At 45.3% G+C, this 18,150-nt stretch overlaps 1 protein-coding gene across 1 annotated transcript in view; it reads left to right on the plus strand.

The window, feature by feature from the left end:
• The window catches only part of ESR2 (estrogen receptor 2), a 68,491-nt gene that overhangs the window by 18,485 nt on the left and 31,856 nt on the right, over positions 1-18,150 (plus strand). The window contains exon 4 of the mRNA XM_026654245.2: positions 10,648-10,950. Within this exon, the coding sequence (XP_026510030.1) occupies positions 10,648-10,950 (303 nt within the window). The remainder of the gene's footprint in view (positions 1-10,647; positions 10,951-18,150) is intronic.

An 18,150-nucleotide genomic window follows, 5' to 3' on the forward strand; every position in this document is an offset into this window, starting at 1 on the left:
AGTTCAGGTGACATGATCACATATTACTGTAAGACCCCAAGCCTTCATTCCTCCCAGCCTGACTCACAGGAATGCTTGCCTGCAAACAGAGCCATCCACAGTCAATTGTGCTGGTTGATGGGAGTCATCAAGATTCCAACCCACCATTAATTGCCCACTCTTTGCATAATTACAATAGGCCCTCAGAGTTATATTTCATATTTCTAGTTTTAGATAAGTGATACATTTATAGAAATAGGATGAACACACTCAGTAGATTAAAAGCTTTGTAATGATACCTTACAAGACACCTTTTGCATGAAGCATATTCCAGTTACATAAAATCTATTTTCATAAAATCATATAGAGTGCAACGTCACAATCTACACTTAAAAGCTTACAGAGACACAGCTGTGGTGATAGAACTGTGCCGCTGTAAGAGTGCTCATGTAGCCATGTTATGCTGATGGGAGAGAGCTGTCTCCTCAACATCATAAAACCAGCTCAATGAGCAATAGTATCTATGTTGGCAGGAGAGCATCTCCCTCTGACACAGCACTGTGCACACAAGTGGTTATGTCAGCAAAGTAATGCACATTGGAAAAGATCTGAACTATACATACAAAATAATGGGATCTAAATTAGTTGTTACTAGTTAAGAAAGATATTGGAGTCATTGTGGATAGTTCTCTGAAAACATCTGCTCAGTGTGCAGCGACCATCAAAAAAGCTAACAATATTAGGAACCATTAGGAAGGGAGAGGTAATAAAACAGGTTCAGAGAAGGGCAACGTAAATGAGTAGGGAGGTATGGAACCACACGAGGAGAGATTAAAAGACACACTGTTCATCTTAGAAAAGAGGTGACTAAGAGGGGTATGATAGAGATCTATAAAATCACTATTCACTTTCTCCATGCCATTCATGAACTGTTGCTGCCTATGTGAAGGGGTAAATAAGTTTAAAACAAACATAAGGAAATACTTCTTCGCACAGCACACAATCAACATGTGGAACTCATTGCCCAGGGGATATTGCAAAGTCCAAAAGTATAACTGGTCTCAAAAAAGAATTAAGTAAGTTCATGTAGGATATGTTCATCAATGGCTGTTAGCCAAGATGATGCCCCATGCTCCAGGTGTCCCTAACCCTCCCAACTGCCAGAAGTAGGGACTGGATGACGGGAGATGGATCACTCAAAATTACCCTGTTCTGTTCATTTCCTCTGAATTCCCTCTGAAGCATCTGGCAATGGCCACTGTCGGAGACAGGATACTGGCCTAGATCAACCATTGCTGATTGTCTAAGCTGAGGGAAATATAAAAAGTAAATAATGATAATAGGTTAGTTGCTTTAATCTGGTTCTTCTGAAGTAAGCCCCCAATCCTGCAAATGTGTGCATATCTTAACTTTATGTACTGGGTAACATTTTCAGACATGTCTGCCCCATTTTCAGAATTGATTTAGACACTTAGGGTGCGATTCACAAAGGGGGTTTAGGTGTCCAGTGGCCAAAAGTCAATATTTAGCTGCCACTGACATTCACAAACCCATGCTCAGTTGCTGCTTAACTCTGTAGGCACTTAAAATCCCTAGGCACCTAAGTTTCCACCATTAAAGTCCCCAGACACCTAAATTTCATCAGCTGGGCATGTGCACAGCCGCCAAAGTCCTGTCACTGCCCAGTGCTTGGCACCTATGGGTATGTCTGCACTTTGAACTGGGGGTGTGATTCCCAACTCGAGGAGGCGCATGAGCAGTGCAAGTGGCAGGAGGGGCTAACTGCCTCCAGTGTAAGCCCATCAAAGACGCTAAGTACATACTTGGGGCAGCTAGGCCCTCCCACCGCTCACACTGTTGGGCTGCAATCTCCTTTGAGAGTGCTAGCCCAATGACAGCTAGCATTAATGTGGCTCCTCGAGTTGGCAATCAAACCCTCAGCTTGAAGTGTAGACATACCCTAATTTAAACCTAAACCCCACTGGGATTCATAAACTAGACCTTTCCCCGCCTATCATGCCCTTGGGGGAGGAGGATGAGCGGTGTTCCTTTTTATGAACTTTTGCCCAATGGATAGAGCACTCACTCAGGATATGGGAGACTTGGATTCAATTCCCACCTTTGATGAGGGACTAGAACCTCGCACATCCCATTGGATATAGAGTCACTTGCTTGTGGAACCAGTGAATATTTAATTATTTATACAGTAGAAGAACTCCAACAGTAGAGATGGAGAGAGACCTGACCCACAATACCCTGTAGATAGGACACTCTCTTGGGAGGTGGGAGACCCAAGTTCAAATCCTTACTCCATATCTGGTAGAGGGGGGAATTGACCCCTTGTCTCCCACATCCTGGCTAAGTACTCTAACCACTAGGCTAAAGAGTCACAAGGTGTCTCTTGTTTCAGAGGATTAGTCGTGTTAGTCTGTTCAATTCAATCAAGGTGGAAGTGGCCTATTCCCAACAGTTGACAAGGAGGGGTGAATATCAACAGAGGGAAAATTACTTTTTGTAGTGACCCAGCCACTCCCAGTCTTTATTCAGGCATAATTTGATGGTGTCAAGTTTGCAAATTATTTCCAGTTCTGCAGTTTCTCGTTGAAGTCTGTTTTTGAAGTTTTTTTGTTGAAGAATGGCCGACTAAAAAGTAATTTTCCCTCTGTTGATATTCACACCTTCTTGTCAACTGTTGGGAATGGGTGGCATCCACCTTGATTGAACTGTCCTCGTTAGCACTGACCCTCCACTTGGTAAGGCAACTCCCATCTTTTCATGTGCTGTAATATATAAACTGCCTACTGTATTTTTCACTCCATGCATCTGATGAAGTGGGGAAGTGGGTTTTAGCCCATGAAAGCTTATGCCCAAATAAATTTGTTAGTCTCTAAGGTGCCACAAGCTCTCATGAATCTCACCCTTAGGTCCAGATCATTAGGTGACTTAAATAACTTTAAAATTCTGGTCTTTAGGAGCCTAACTCCCATTGACTTTCACTGAGTCTTAGGTGCCTAAATGCCTAATTTCATTTTGAAAATGCAATTTAGGGTCCTAAGTCACTTAGCCACATCTGCAGATTTTACTCACTGAGTAGTCAGTGACTTTGATGGGACTATTCACAATCCATAAAGTTAAGCAAGTGTAAGTCTTCGCAGGAATGGGACCTAAATGAGCTGCAGTATCTGAGTTTCAAAAATTGCAGGAGAATGGTTTTTAAAAGTGATCAAAAATTGTTCTAATTGTGCTGAAAAAAGAAATCTCTAAAACACTTCTTTAAGATCTCTGGGCAGAAACTATTTTGTTTTGTGTCTGTACAGTGCCTAGCACAATGTGGTGTTGATACATGACTGGGCATGATAGTAATTACTACTACTACTGATCTAAATCTTGGGTTAACACTGCCCATTTATCTTCCTAAATTTATAGAACTGGAATTTTTACTGTTTTCTCCCAAATATACTCATGTTCTAATAACATTCGATGTAGACTAAAACTGCTCCTTAAAAATGCTTAAATATGAGAATTTTAAAGACAAATAAATAACATCAGTGTTTTTTAAAATAGTTACATTGAAATCAGATAAGTTTCCTCAAATGAAATTCATGAGAACTCTGTCTAGTTCAGTTTTTTGGAAGATTCATAGATTCATCGATTCTAGGACTGGAAAGGACCTCGAGAGGTCATCGAGTCCAGTCCCCTGCCCTCATGGCAAATACTGTCTAGACCATCCCTGATAGACATTTATCTAACCTACTCTTAAATATCTCCAGAGATGGAGATTGCACAACCTCCCTAGGCAATTTATTCCAGTGTTTAACCACCCTAACAGTTAGGAACTTCGATGAAAACACAAATTACATACCTTGCAATCAAAACTGAATTGTCTCAAAGAATCTCATCAGGTCACTTACAAGACATCTGTGAGAAAAGGTGATGTCTATCAAATTTAGATTTTGGGTTGACGTGAGCAACAGAAGCCTACTTTAGTAATATGGATTGTAGGCTCAATCCCACAGTTCATTAGGTAAAGGTCTCATTGACTTCCATATGCCCATGCATTTAAAACAAACTGCAATAATTAAAGATGTATTTTTTCATAGAAAATAAAATACTATTTTCCATGGAGCAAAATGATAAATTTTCTACTCTTTTTTTTTTTCTCGTTAGAGATTTGCTTTAATAGGACTGTTTACTCTAGGGACTAGGAAGGTTCGTTCCACTTTCTCCTAAATTGAGGTTTCTTCTCCCTCTTCTACTGAATGGTTTGGTTTGGTCCACATTTGGTGCTGAAACACAGGATGGGAGGGGATACTTGGGAAAGTGGACTTTTGGCAAGCTGGGGCTGGTATGGAGCTCTGCTTCCCAGCAGAGGGACAACATAGTCCATTAAGCACCAGCCACCCCAGCATGGAAAGCTTCCATAAAGTAAAACCCAAACTGAGTTTGCAAAATCTGGCATGAATATAATTTCAGATTTTAAAGCCAACAAATCCTCATTGGGGATTTCATCGACAGAAGTTTTCAATAATTTAAAAAGATGATTGGTTTGTACATAAACCCTTTGACACAGTGGAAGACATTAGAAAACATTGCTGTGCAGTCTCCTGGTCTGATTTTTCTTCTCATCATTTAAGACGGCAGTGATGTCTCAGAAGTCCAAGCAGCAGACCACAGGTGGGGAAGGTTATTTGTTTTTAGAACTTTGTATCAAGGTGATACTGGAGATTAATATGGGAAATACCACCACTGCCAAAAGAAAAATGAGAACCTCAGACACTGCATCTGCAAGTTTCTCCTTAGGAATCCTTGTGGCTCACTCTTCAGATTAAGAAGGCTAGTATACTGGTAAATTTCACATCAGAGAAAACACATCGCCACATCAACAGCATCAGAAAAAAATGCCAAAATGACCAGCTGTGGAAAAGTAACTGTTTAACACCTCACCAGGCACAAGGGGAAAACAGAATTCATGCAAAAAGATCAAAAAATAAAAAATAAACCCAGTCCAGCAGGCTCAGGCAAAGTGTATCAGAAAAGTTGGATAATTTGTGGGTGATGTGTGCGCATCACCATGCTGATTACCCTTTCTACCTGAACCTGTCCTTCAAGTATGGGTATCTTTGCCCTCAACTTGTCTTACTTTTTCAGTGTGGACTGGGAGCTCCTTTTGCAGCGTTGGAGGAGCTGAGACGATTTGGAATTCCACTGCCTCAGCTGAATATCTTTTGGAGCTTTCTGATATTGGCCTTGGTGAGCCTGACATGGATTGAGCCACTTATCCAGGGCAATCAAGAAGAGGGGAGGTACTCATCTTTTTGCTATCCTATCCACTCTGAGAGTGGCTAGGTTGGTATTTTTTGTTTGTTTGTTGCTTGCTGGGCCTGGAGTAGACCCCTTCCTTAATGACTCTTCAGGTTTCCTATTGACTGGGTTTATTTTTTCTTTCACTGTTTCTTTTTTTGCATGAATTTTGTGTTTCTCCATGTACTGCCAATGAATGGTATTAAAGGAGTTCAGAAAATACAGAGCCTGATTTTTCAAATGTGTGGGTCATTAATGGAATGTCCAAATCTTGTCTTTCAGTACTTTCATCAGTCAATAGGCTTGTCAGGCTTTTTACAAGTTCACGTGCCAGTTTGAGTTGCTAAGTGCAGGATTTAGATGTCCTTTTCCCCGTGTTAGAAAATTGAACTCACTTTTTTAGGTGGAATTTTCAAATATTCCAAATTTACTTATGTTGTTAGAAATGAAAGAAAATGACTTTCACAGCACTGTGTGGAATTCAAATTCAGTAACTGCACTGGCTTTCATTGTAGCCATTGTAGAAATTATAGTAATTTAATCCATTGTTCTGCAGTGTCTGGCAGACAGCAACTTCTTTGTGATCAGTATAGCTGAATGAATCTGTGGGTACTAATTCAAAAATACATATAAAAATTAAGCTCAAATATCAAACAAAAGTGAATTTTGAATTGTATATTTCATTTGTAAAATTCACAGTTCATGCTGATTTTGTTAGTTACATAAGCCATCATTTACGGAGCAAAAGCAATGCTCCTGACTTATGTAACTATTCAGCACAGCAGAAATTGGCAATATTTGCAACTTACAAATAAAAAGCAAACAAATGATCTGCAAAGCAAAAATCATTTATTGAAGGAATTTTTCATTTTAAATAATGAAAGAATTAGAAAATTTTGTAATTTGTTCATGGTCAATTAGTGAACAAAAAAAAAATAAGTTGAGTAAATTATTTAATATGATGCATGTTCTGCTCTGGTGACTAGTTTTTATGCTATCCCAGGCAACGTGTGAAAATAGTGCTCTTATTGTGGAGTCCCATATAAACTACAGGGGACGTTGTTAATTACAGCTTTATTCTGCAAAATGAAAGTATCTGGTAAAATGACTGACTTCTGCATTCTTTACCAAAACACCTTCTCTGGTCTTACCTGCATTTTCTAGATTATATAAATGAGGAATGGCATTTAAGTGACTTTCCAAAGGTTACATAGGAGTGGGAGAGTAACAAAACTTGATCTCTGTATGTCAATGTGTTATTTGCTAGACTGCAAGCTTTTCATACAGATTGCTTCAAATTGCTGTACTTAGGCCAAATATAATGTTGGGCTAATATGTCTGCACATTTTTTGTCAAGTACTTAAAGAGCTATAGATGAAAAGATAGGATAAAATATTAAGAGTGCACTATGTTTCAAAAGAAATCATGGAAGCTTTATTAATAATTTAAAACAGCATTTGATCAACTTAAAAGGTGCTGTATCATGATTTGTTAATTAAGTTAGCAGATCTAAATGTTATTCTTAGTCATGTTTTGCTATAATTCTTTTTTCAAATCCAAACAAAATAAATTTTAATACTGAATTAAACTACATCCTGTTAATTACTGAAGAACTGCATTCCAGATGTGCTGTTATGTGAATCATCCTTTGTCTATTATGACAATTTCAGATTAATTAAACCAAATACAAATTATAATTCAGTATCCTGTGTTTCTTTTTTTGTTTTGTTTTGTTATCGCAAAGTATATTTGTGGAGCAAAAGAGGTCTTTTAAGGGAAAATGTTGTCATTTGATATTTGTGCGCTGGACACAGTTTAGTTTTCATTGAAATTAAATATAAGTTTTACATAAGAACAGCCCTACTGGGTCAGACCAAAGGTCCATCTAGCCCAGTATCCAGTCTTCCAACAGTGGCCGGTGCCAGGTGCCCCAGAGGGAATGAACAGAACAGGTAATCATGAAGTGATCCATCCCCTGTCACTCATTCCCAGCTTCTGGCAAACAGAGACTAGGGACACCATTCCTGCCCATCCTGGCTAATAGCCATTGATGGACCAAGTTTTGCTGTTATGTTTGAAATAGAGCACAAATGCTAACATTATTATATTTTTAAAGTACAAGAAATGATGAGATGAAATTTGAATTAGTTGAATATTTCATTCTAAAGTAATTTAAAAGATCTTGCCGCTTTGTAGGAAAAACTAACAATTGTATAGTCTTACTACAGTCTGTGAATATCAATATTTGTGTGATAGTATAGGGGTAAGGTGTAGAATGTACACACACACACACACAAGGATGAAAACATACCAAATACCAACTTAACTGAAAAGGAATATTAGGCTTAAACCAAAACTACATTGTTACATACTTTACATGGAATAAAGACTTCGTAGTGTACCTGGATGAAAGTTCAGTGGTGGATTCTCTGTGGTGATTAATTGTAGAACAGACATAGCAGAGCCCCTCAAATAGTACTTAGTAAAAAGGCAATTTGGAAGCTTACCTCAACTCTAAATTCAGGAAGCCAAATTCTGTTCTCACTCAATGTGACTACATTGGGTCAAAATTGACCTTGTTTTTTTAAAACAGCATGAACATGTTTTAATATAGGTTATACAATTCTATAGAGAGTAGGAGGCTTTAGGAGATTAGATTCATCAGTGTGTTGTGCCCCAGAAATGAAGGGTCTATAAAATCACTATAATATCCTGACAAATGGGGAGATGCTATTGGGTGCATAACTGACCCTACTCCACTCCACAGGAACTTTGGCACCAGGGCCGGCTCTGGCTTTTTGGCCATCCCAAGCAAAAAAAAAAACAGGGCGGCCGGCAGGGCGGCAAAGCAAAAAAAAACACGGCGCGGCGGGGGCGGGGGGACCGGCGGGGGGGGGGAGGGAGTGGGCGGTAGAGAGAGAGAAGGGGGTGGCCAAGGCTACAGCGGGGCGCTGCCACGCGGCCCCTCCCGCTGCGCCTCCCGCTGCGCCGCCTCCTGCCGCCTACCGCGAGGGCTCTGCTCCGGTCGGCGGGGAGGGAAGGAAGAGGACTGCCCTGCAGGGCGCTCTGGTTCTCCGTGCCACCGCCCCCTACAGGGCGGCCGGAGCAGAACACACACACACACACACACACACACACAAAAAAAAGCCGCTGTGCCGCCCTAGGATCGGGCAGAGTGCCACCTCGAACAATCTGCCGCCCCAAGCACCAGCTTGCTCAGCTGGTGCCTGGAGCCGGCCCTGTTTGGCACAGGAGATATAGTTGGTGTGGTGTTATATACAGCTATTCTTGGCTGGTGTAAATGCCCACAGGAATTATTGCAGCTGTGGAACAAATTAGGGCAATCTCTCAGTCTGCTCTAACTTGTTTTGGGGCACCTGACTGGCCCACAGAAGCCCCAGCATATGCAAGGTGTGTAACTTTAAGTGTGTGCGTAGTCCTGTTGACTTCTGCACATGGTTAAGTGTTTAACTTGATCAGAATCTTAAGTCATGGGAATACAGAGCTATATATTTAGCTGTATCTCATTGTTCTAACTCTTCAATAAATACAGATTTTCCAAGACTTGCAAGTCACACCAGAGTAGTTAATCTTTTCCTTTTGCATTTATACTTAAATGGTGACCTAGAACTCAGGGTTTATATGGTTGTTAAAGCCTGTTGCCAACTCTTTTGACAGTGCTAAAGGTTAACTATTAAAGAAACCAACAACAACAACCCACATCTGCCCCCTTTAAGGCACTATGCTAAAAATTATCCTTATAAGCCCAAGGTTACATGAAGAATTGAAATTTGCACTGGGTTCTGCAACAACCTCTTAGAATATAAAAGGAACTGAGAAAAATGTAACAGAAACAGCTGTAGTATTGTCCCGCAGTTTTAAACAGATGTATATAGCAGATCTATTTTATTTGTTCGTATTTGTCCAGTGACCGCTCAATTATATTTGTATTGATTCTATGGTCAAGCAATATTTTTACTGTGATTATGTTTCTGGTACTTTGGGAGATTTATTTAATTGACTCTTTGATGCTTAATGTTATATGTATTTGAAGTGAAGGTCCAGTCAAGGTCCCTGTCTTACTCTAAATTAAACAATGGTCTATTGATAACGTTAGTTTGCATGTAATGTCCTGTTGAAAGAGGGATTCCTAATAGCTATGGGTGGACAGAGTGAAGTGGTGCAAGTGCTTTCTGTTCCAACTTGTAATTTAAAGGAATCTTATTACTCCCTGACAAGGAGAAAAGAGTGGAACACGTTAGTATGACATTTATCTTGTAGTGGTTAGAGAGTCCTGCAGATTTTGAGAGAGGGTATTTTGAAGAAAATTCTGCTAGAAAAAACAAAGCTAATGACTGCTGCCATGTGTTGTGATCTTGATAAAGTGTATTGCACAGTTAGTTGACCATTAATGGCCCAAAATACATCTGATACTAGCACTGGCTTATTCTTACATATCAGTAGTTTGACAGATACTGAGACTGAGACAACATTTTGATGGCTCTAAAACAAAAATTTGACTTCTAAACTATTTATTCATTTATTTATTTACTTACTTACTTCAGATATACTTATTTTAGGAAAATAAGTGTTATGGTACCAGAGAATTTCAGTTTAAGAACATCTTCTGATAAATTATTTAAATATGCCTCTGATTTTTAAATAGCAAAATCCTAGATTTTACAAATAACCATTTAGCAGTAACTAGAATGACAACAATAACAAAACCTTTTTGTTATATAATATATTCAGCAACAAAGTGGGATGAAAGTTAGGCCAAGGCTTACTGCTTTCAAAAATCCCATAGTTAAATTTTGGGAGAAGTGAAAGTATCCTCTTTTAAACAAGACTTTTTCTTAGCATTTTTTCAAAGTACAATTAATGATGTTCTCAAGTATAGTAGTATTCACAGCCAGAGCAAATCAGCTTGCTCTGTGACATAGTGAACAATAAACAAACAACTTCTGGCCTTTAATAAGGCCCAGCTTGTATTTCCATGTGAGGCATTTATTTTGGGTCAATTGACATGCTTTCAGAACTCATTCTTACTATTTATTTCTGTTGTATATGTATATATCCGCTTTGTTTGCAATCAAAGACCTGATCTGTCTCTCACTAAAGTCAATGGGAGCTTTCCACTGAGTTTAAAACAGATTTTAGATCTGATCCAGCTCACTTTGTTATATTCGTTTGGATTAAAAGAGAGCCTCCACTAAGGTCAATGGAAGCATAGTTAAACCAGTCCTGAGTGCTTTTGAAAATCCTAAATTCAGTGTGGAATGTACTTGTTGTCTTTCCCCATTTTTGGATTCAGGTAAAACTGTGGTAGAAAAAAATAATGTAATTATGTAACTTTTTTTGTCTCAGGTTCAAGAAGAGAACGTTGTGGGTATCGTATCATACGCCGTCATCGTAATTCAGAAGATCAAGTGCATTGCACTGGCAAAGCTAAAAAGAATAGTGAAAATACAACCCGAGTGAAAGAAATCCTTCTTTGTGCACTCAGTCCTGAGCAGTTTGTTTTAACGTTACTTGAAGCTGAACCTCCTAATGTGTTGCTGGTGAGTCGCCCCAACAAGCCATTTACAGAAGTCTCCATGATGATGTCATTGACAAAACTTGCAGACAAAGAATTGGTTCACATGATTGGTTGGGCCAAGAAAATTCCTGGTAAGAATTTCAAAAACTATTTTTTTTCCATAGAAATTTTGTACTAAGTACAAATACCTCTACCATAAATATTAATCCATTGTTTAGATTCTGAGGTAGAAGCAGCGTGGCAATAAATGGGTGGGTTCAAGGCCTTAAGATTTTACTTTTAAAATGGCAGTGGAAAACTTACAAATTCTGCAACAAAAAAAGTGAAAATTCTGTGCACAATATTTTAAAATACTGCAGAATTCTGCATATTTGATTGGTCAAAATCACACAGTATAATCACACCAGTTTCAATTATTTTTGGTCATTTATTTCAAAGTACCTATCAGCAAGTATGTCTGTAACAATATAGACAACAAAAAAGATTCAGGAAATGTTTTTTGACAAATAGATTCCTTACTAGGCATATTAGTACAGAACTCTGAGTAATAATTCATTTAAGCTACAGTACAGAACTGTATTTCCCGCACCCTTCAGAAGCAGTGCAAAGGCTTGGGGAGAGTCAAGGGTAATGGAGGGGGAAGTAATTGCTGGGAAGGAGCCTGGGCGTGAACTTAGAGGGTTGTTGGGTATGTGTAGGAAAAGTATGGAACAGGTTTTTTGCGGGGCAGGGAGGGATTGTTAGGGAGCTTCCCCCCTGCAGACCCCGGCTGACCCCTAGCCTCTTGCATTCAGTTAGGTACCACTGTCCCTATGTCCCCTTGCATCCCCTGTCCACATGTGTCCCTCCACCCCCACTCAGCCACCCCCCTGTCCCCATGTGGCCCCGCATCTCCCTCCTCTCTGTGGCCCTGCACCTCCATTCCCATTCAACCCCTGCCCCAGTCTGTCCTACCTGACTAGCCCTTATGACCCCCTGTCTGTGACTCCCCAGCAGACCCATGCTGTCTGTCTCCCCATAGCCCCTGTCTTCTGACCTGGCCCAACAGGTGCTGTGAAGAAGGTAGGCTATTTCTTCTTCGAGTGCTTGCTCATGTTGATTCCAATTAGGTGTGCGCACGCCGCATGCACGATCGTCGGAAGATTTTACCCTAGCAACACTCGGTGGGTCGGCTGAGGCGCCCCCTGGAGTGGTGCCTTTACGGTGCCGGATTTATACCCCAGCCGACCCAGCGCTCTCTCAGTTCCTTCTTACTGCCCGTGATGGTCGTTGGAACTGTGGAGCATGGCTTAGCAGAACTCCACTTCCCTAGCTTCTAGTGTAGCACTCGTTTATAGTTGTAAATAGTTTTAAAAGTAGTTATTAGTTCTTTAGTAGTAGTTAATAATTATTCTTAGTGTAAATAGTAGTTGGAGGTAAGGGGCTTCTCCCCTTCCCTCCCTCCCGGTACCCGGGCTGATGCCTAGGTCTCTGGGTTTCAAACCTTGCTCGGCCTGCCTTAAACCGATGCCTATGGGAGACCCACACGACTCCTGCTTGAAGTGCCTGGGGGAATCTCATCAATCCGATAAGTGCTGCATTTATAAGGCATTCAAGCCTCGGACTAAAAAGGAGTGGGACTTTCGCTTGAAGCAGCTCCTTATGGAAGCGGCACTTATCCCAATGTCCTCGGCTCCGCGCCGAGACCCGGTGCCGACTTTATCAGTTCGAAGCACGCCTGCAGCACCGGAAGGGTCAGCACCGTGTCCGGACACCGACAAAGACTCCCGGCACTGGACGTCTCTGGCACCTCTACCGGCGCAGCGCTGCTCACTGTCTCCGGGACCGAAGAAGCAGCATAAACAACCTGCTGCTCCCTTGCAGTTGCTGGCACCGCCTGTGTCTCCCTCGGAGCCGCGTCCCATGTCGGACTGTCCCGCAAAGGCACCAACCCCGGTACCGTTGACTCCAGCGCCACAAGGGCCGTCGAGTCCGGTGCACTTAAGCTCCCAGGTGCGTACTGTGGTCGAGCTCGGGCTGCCGTCCACTCCGGAGACTTTCTTCACGGCACGCGACCTGATTGCGCTCACCGAGCAAGACCGTCGCAACCTTCGGTGCCGCCGGTGTGGGCTGTTCCCTCAAAAAGGAAAGCCCTCCATGCTGCGTCCTCCGTCGCAGAGTAAGACAGGACGGCACCAATCCAGGTCCCAATCCCGGTCACGGTCCTGATCCAGACACTGGTCTCGTTCGCGGCACCTCTCGCAGTCCCGGCACCGATCACCATCTCAGCGCCGGTCACACTTGCGGTGCTGCTCTGCCTCGTGAAGATCTTCTTCCCAGTATGGTCGGTACCGGTCCAGCTCCTGGCATTGATCCCGACGCCGGTCCGAGAGCCGATCTACTTGGAGTCGATCCCGGCACCGTTCTGCCCATAGATCTTCGTCGAGGTCCAGATCTGCCTCCTGGCACCGATATGACCGCCGGTCCCGCTCAGGATCGCGGTACCGCTCGAGACCACGGCGCCGATCTCCATCTCCACGGCGTGGTGCGGTACCACACAACAAGGCGACCCAGCATATGCGCTCGGCTCCACCTTGGCCGTCCTGTCCCACCTCGAGGTCGTCCCAGGCAGAAAGTGGCTACCATGTCCAGGACCAAGATGCGGACGGTGCTAGCCAATGGCACGATGAGGGACAGGATCCTGGTCCGGGACCTCTGCAATGGTCCTTTTGGACCCCTTGGGCATACCATCAGGCCCAAGGTGTCCCCTTGGGGGCTTCTCGCTCTGCCCACTCGGAGCCCCTGGTACTGGAGGCCACTGTGAGTCGCCCTGCCCCGGGTGTTTCGTAGGCGACGGCTCTGCCCTCATTTCAGGCCCATGCCCCTAGCATGGTGGACCTAGGGCAGCTGGACCCTCCCCAGCAAGACCTTCCCCAGGACCTGTTAGTCTCAGGAGTATCCTCCCCGTTTTCACCCAATGAGGCGGTGGCGGGTACGTCCTCCTCTGGCCCCCCACCTATAGACCTCTGTGCCCACCAGGAATTGCTCCACAGGGAGGCACAAAACATGAGCCTCCAGGTGGAGGAGGTGGTGGAGGTCGAGGATCCTGTAGTTGACATTCTATCTGCCGACACCCCGACCAGAATAGCCTTGCCCTTTATCCGGACTATCCAGGCTAATGCCACTACGATCTGGCAATCTCCGACCTCTATTCCTCCTACTGCCAAAGGGGTGGAGAGGAAGTATTTGGTCCCCTCCAAGGACTACGAATAATTGTATATTCACCCCCAGCTGTGCTCCCTCGTTGTACAGTCTGTTAACAAGAGAGAAAGACACGGCCAACAAGCTCCTGCTCCTAAATCCAAGGACACTAGAAGCCTTGATTTATTTGGGCGCAAAATTTACTCTACAGGCGGCTTGCAGCTCAGAGTGGCTAACCAGCAGGCCCTCTTGAGCCGCTACAATTATAATACCTGGAACTCAATGCAAAAATTCAAAGAGCTTATTCCTCAGGAGTCCAGGAAGGAGTTCGGGGCCCTACTAGAGGAGGGCAAGAAGGTAGCCAGAACATCTTTGCAAGCCTCAATAGATGCGGCAGACTCGGCGGCTAGGACTCTAGCCTCGGGCGTAGCTATGCGCCGCATCTCGTGGCTACAGGTCTCCGGTCTCCCACCAGAACTCCAGCAGACTATTCAGGCCCTACCCTTTGATGGCCATGGTCTGCTTTCAGACAAGACTGACTCCAGACTTCAGAGTCTGAAGGACAACGGGGCCATCATGCGTTCACTGGGCATGCATACCCCGGTGACGCAACGTAGGCCCTTCTGACCCCAACCACAGCGCACCTACCCTAATCCCCGGCCGAGACAGGACTTCTCTAGAAGACGCGGCCAGGGTGGTAGGCGGAGACAGTCTGGTCCTCAGACGGGCCAGAACCAGGGCCCCCCCAAACCATCGGCGGGGTCCAGACAAAATTTTTGAAGGTGCGCCCGAGGGTGGAGCACCAGTCTCCTTCCAGGATCCTTCCCCGCCTTTCAACAACTGCCTCTCCTATTTCCTCCCTATGTGGTCCCGTATAACGTCAGACCGCTGGGTCCTACGTACGGTGGAAAGTAGCTACTGCCCTCAGTTTGTTTCTCCCCCCCCCACCCTCCCTCCTCTTCCCTCTTCAGGGACCCCTCTCACGAGCAACTCCTTCTACAGGAGGTGCAAACGCTCCTAGCTATCAGAGCTATAGAGGAGGTTCCAAGGGAACTGAGGGGCAGGGGGTTTTACTCACGTTATTTCCTAGTTCCCAAAGCAAAGGGCGGGCTATGGCCGCCCATCCTGGACCTGCGCGGACTCAACAAATTCATGGTAAGGTTGAAGTTCCACATGGTTTTCCTGGGGACCATTATCCCTTCCCTGGATCCTGGAGACTGGTACGCCACCCTCGACGTGAAGGACGCGTACTTCCACATAGCGATTTACCCGCCGCACAGGCTTTCCTTCGCTTTGTGGTCAACCAACAGCACTTCCAATTTACCGTCCTTCCCTTCGGCCTATCCACGGCACCAAGGATCTTTACAAAATGAATGGCCGTCGTAGTTGCCTCACTCCGTCGACATCGGATCCATGTGTTTCCGTACCTTGACGACTGGCTCATTCGGGGTCGCTCCAAGGAACAGGTGCAATCTCATGTTCAGTTCACCATGAGCTTGTTCAGACAGCTGGGCCTGCTGCTCAATGTCGAAAAATCCACTTTGGAGCCAACCCAAAGAATAGACTTAATCGAAGCAGTCCTAGATTCAAGACTCTCCCGTGCGTGCCTACCGCACGCCCGCTTTCAGTCCATGGCGAGCATTATCCATGGCCTCCAAAGCTTCCCGACTTCGACAGCAGGGACGTGCCTCGGTCTCCTGGGACACATGGCATCTTGTACCTTCGTGACCAGACACGCCAGACTGCGCCTCCGTCCACTTCAGGCCTGGCTCTCAACCGTATACCGCCCTGGCCGGGACAACATGGGCACAGTGGTCACGGTACCGCCAGAAGTCTTAACTTCCCTGGTCTGGTGGCTGAACCCCAACTCAGTATGCGAAGGGGTACCATTCCATGCCCCGCAGTCCTCCCTGGTCCTAACCACGGATGCATCATCTTTGGGTTGGGGCGCTCACCTTGCGGACCTTCGCACACAGGGCCTTTGCTCCACACAAGAGATATCCCTGCACATCAATGTACAGGAGCTGAGAGCAGTGTCCCTGGCGTGTCAAGTGTTCCGCAAGCACCTTCAGGGCCGTTGTGTTGTAGTTTTCACAGACAACACAACGGCCATGTTTTATATCCACAAACAAGGGGGAGCGGGATCGTCCCCCCTCTGTCAGGAAGCCATTCACCTGTGGGAATTCTGCATAGCCCACTTGATCGACCTGGTGGCGTCGTTTCTCCCAGGAGTCCAGAACACCTTGGCGGACCGCCTCAGCAGATCTTTCCAGGCTAACGAGTGGTCGATTCGCCCAGACGTCATCCACTCTGTTTTCCGGAAGTGGGGGTTTCCCCAGATAGACCTATTTGTCTCTCGCGAGAATTGGAAGTACCAGGTGTTCTGCTCTCTCCAGGGACGCTCCCTGGGTTCCCTGTCGGACACCTTCCTGATACCGTGGAAAGACTACCTGTATTACGCCTTTCCTCCATTCCCGTTAGTTCACAGGGTCCTTCTCAAGTTGCGCAGAGACAGGGCCCGCTTAATTTTGATCGCCCCGGCGTGGCCCAGGCAGCATTGGTATACCATTCTCCTCGATCTGTCAGTGACCACTCCAATTCCACTTCCGTTGTGGCCGGACCTGATCAATCAGGAACATGGACGACTCTGTCATCCCGACCTGCAATCCCTCCACCTCACAGCATGTATACTGCATGGCTAACTCAATCTGAGCTACGTTGCTCCCGTTCGGTGCAGCAGGTACTTTTGGGTAGCAGAAAGCCCTCTACCAGGTTCATGTATTTGGCCAAGTGGAAGCGTTTCTCCTGCTGGTGTGCTCTGAGCAATACTGCCCCACTGGAGGCGCCAGTACCTACCATCTTAGACTATCTCTTGTCCTTGAAACAGAAGGGCCTAGCAGTTTCATCCATCAGAGTACATCTAGCAGCGATTTCGGCCTTCCACCTGGGCGAAAAGGGGCGCTTGGTCTTCTCCAATCCCATGGTCAGCAGGTTGCTCAAGGGATTAGAACACCTGTACCTGCAAATTCGGCATCTGGCCCCTATGTGGGACCTCAGCCTGGCCCTATCCAGACTCATGGGTGCCCCGTTCGAGCCGATGGCCACCTGCTCGCTCCTGTACCTTTCCTGGAAGACAGCCTTCCTCGTAGCTATCACCTCGTCAAGACGTGTGTCGGAGCTTAGAGCCCTCATATCGGACCCACAGTATACCGTGTTCCATAAGGAAAAGGTACAGCTGCGACCACACCCTGACTTCCTTCCTAAGGTGGTGTCTGCCTTCCACGTCAACCAAGACATTTTCCTCCCAGTCTTTTATCCGAAGCCGCATGCTTCTTGGCGAGAACAACAACTACACTCCCTAGACGTTCGCAGGCTCCTCGCCTTTTACATCGAACGAAACCTTTTAGGAGGACGATCCAGCTGTTCGTAGCTGTCGCAGACCGGATGGAGGGCCTTCTGGTCTCCAACCAGCGCATCTCGTCCTGGATCACATCATGCATCAGTGCGTGCTATGACTTAGTTGGTGTCCCAACTACACACCTTACTGCCCACTCCACTCGGGCTCAAGCTTCTTTCTCCGCCTTCCTGGCTCATGTACCCATACAGGAGATATGTAGGACAGCAACTTGGTCATCGGTGCATACCTTTGCTTCCCACTATGCGATCGTCCAGCAGTGAAGGGGTGATGCGGTATTTGGCTCAGCGGTTCTGCACTCCGCGACATCTCACTTCGACCCCACCACCTAGGTAAGGCTTGGGAGTCACCTAATTGGAATCTATATGAGCAAGCACTCGAAGAAGAAAAGACGGCTACTCACCTTTGTAACTGTTGTTCTTTGAGATGTGTTGCTCATATCCATTCCAAACCCGTCCTCCTTCCCCTCTGTCGGAGTAGCCGGCAAGAAGGAACTGAGGGGGCGCTGGGCCGGCTGGGGTATGTATCTGGCACCGTAAAGGCGCCACTCCAGGAGGCGCCTCAGCTGACCCACTGAGTGTTGCTAGGGTAAAATCTTCCGACGATCGTGCATGTGGCACACGCACACCTAATTGGAATGGATATGAGCAACACATCTCGAAGAACAACAGTTACAAAGGTGAGTAACCGTCTTTCTTCTTCCCTAGCTGGCTGGGAGCTGCTGCTCTGTTCTATC

This window comes from Terrapene carolina, unplaced genomic scaffold (genome assembly GCF_002925995.2).
Source record: "Terrapene carolina triunguis isolate 2854851 unplaced genomic scaffold, T_m_triunguis-2.0 Scaffold189, whole genome shotgun sequence".
In the NCBI taxonomy this organism is placed as follows: domain Eukaryota; kingdom Metazoa; phylum Chordata; order Testudines; family Emydidae; genus Terrapene; species Terrapene triunguis.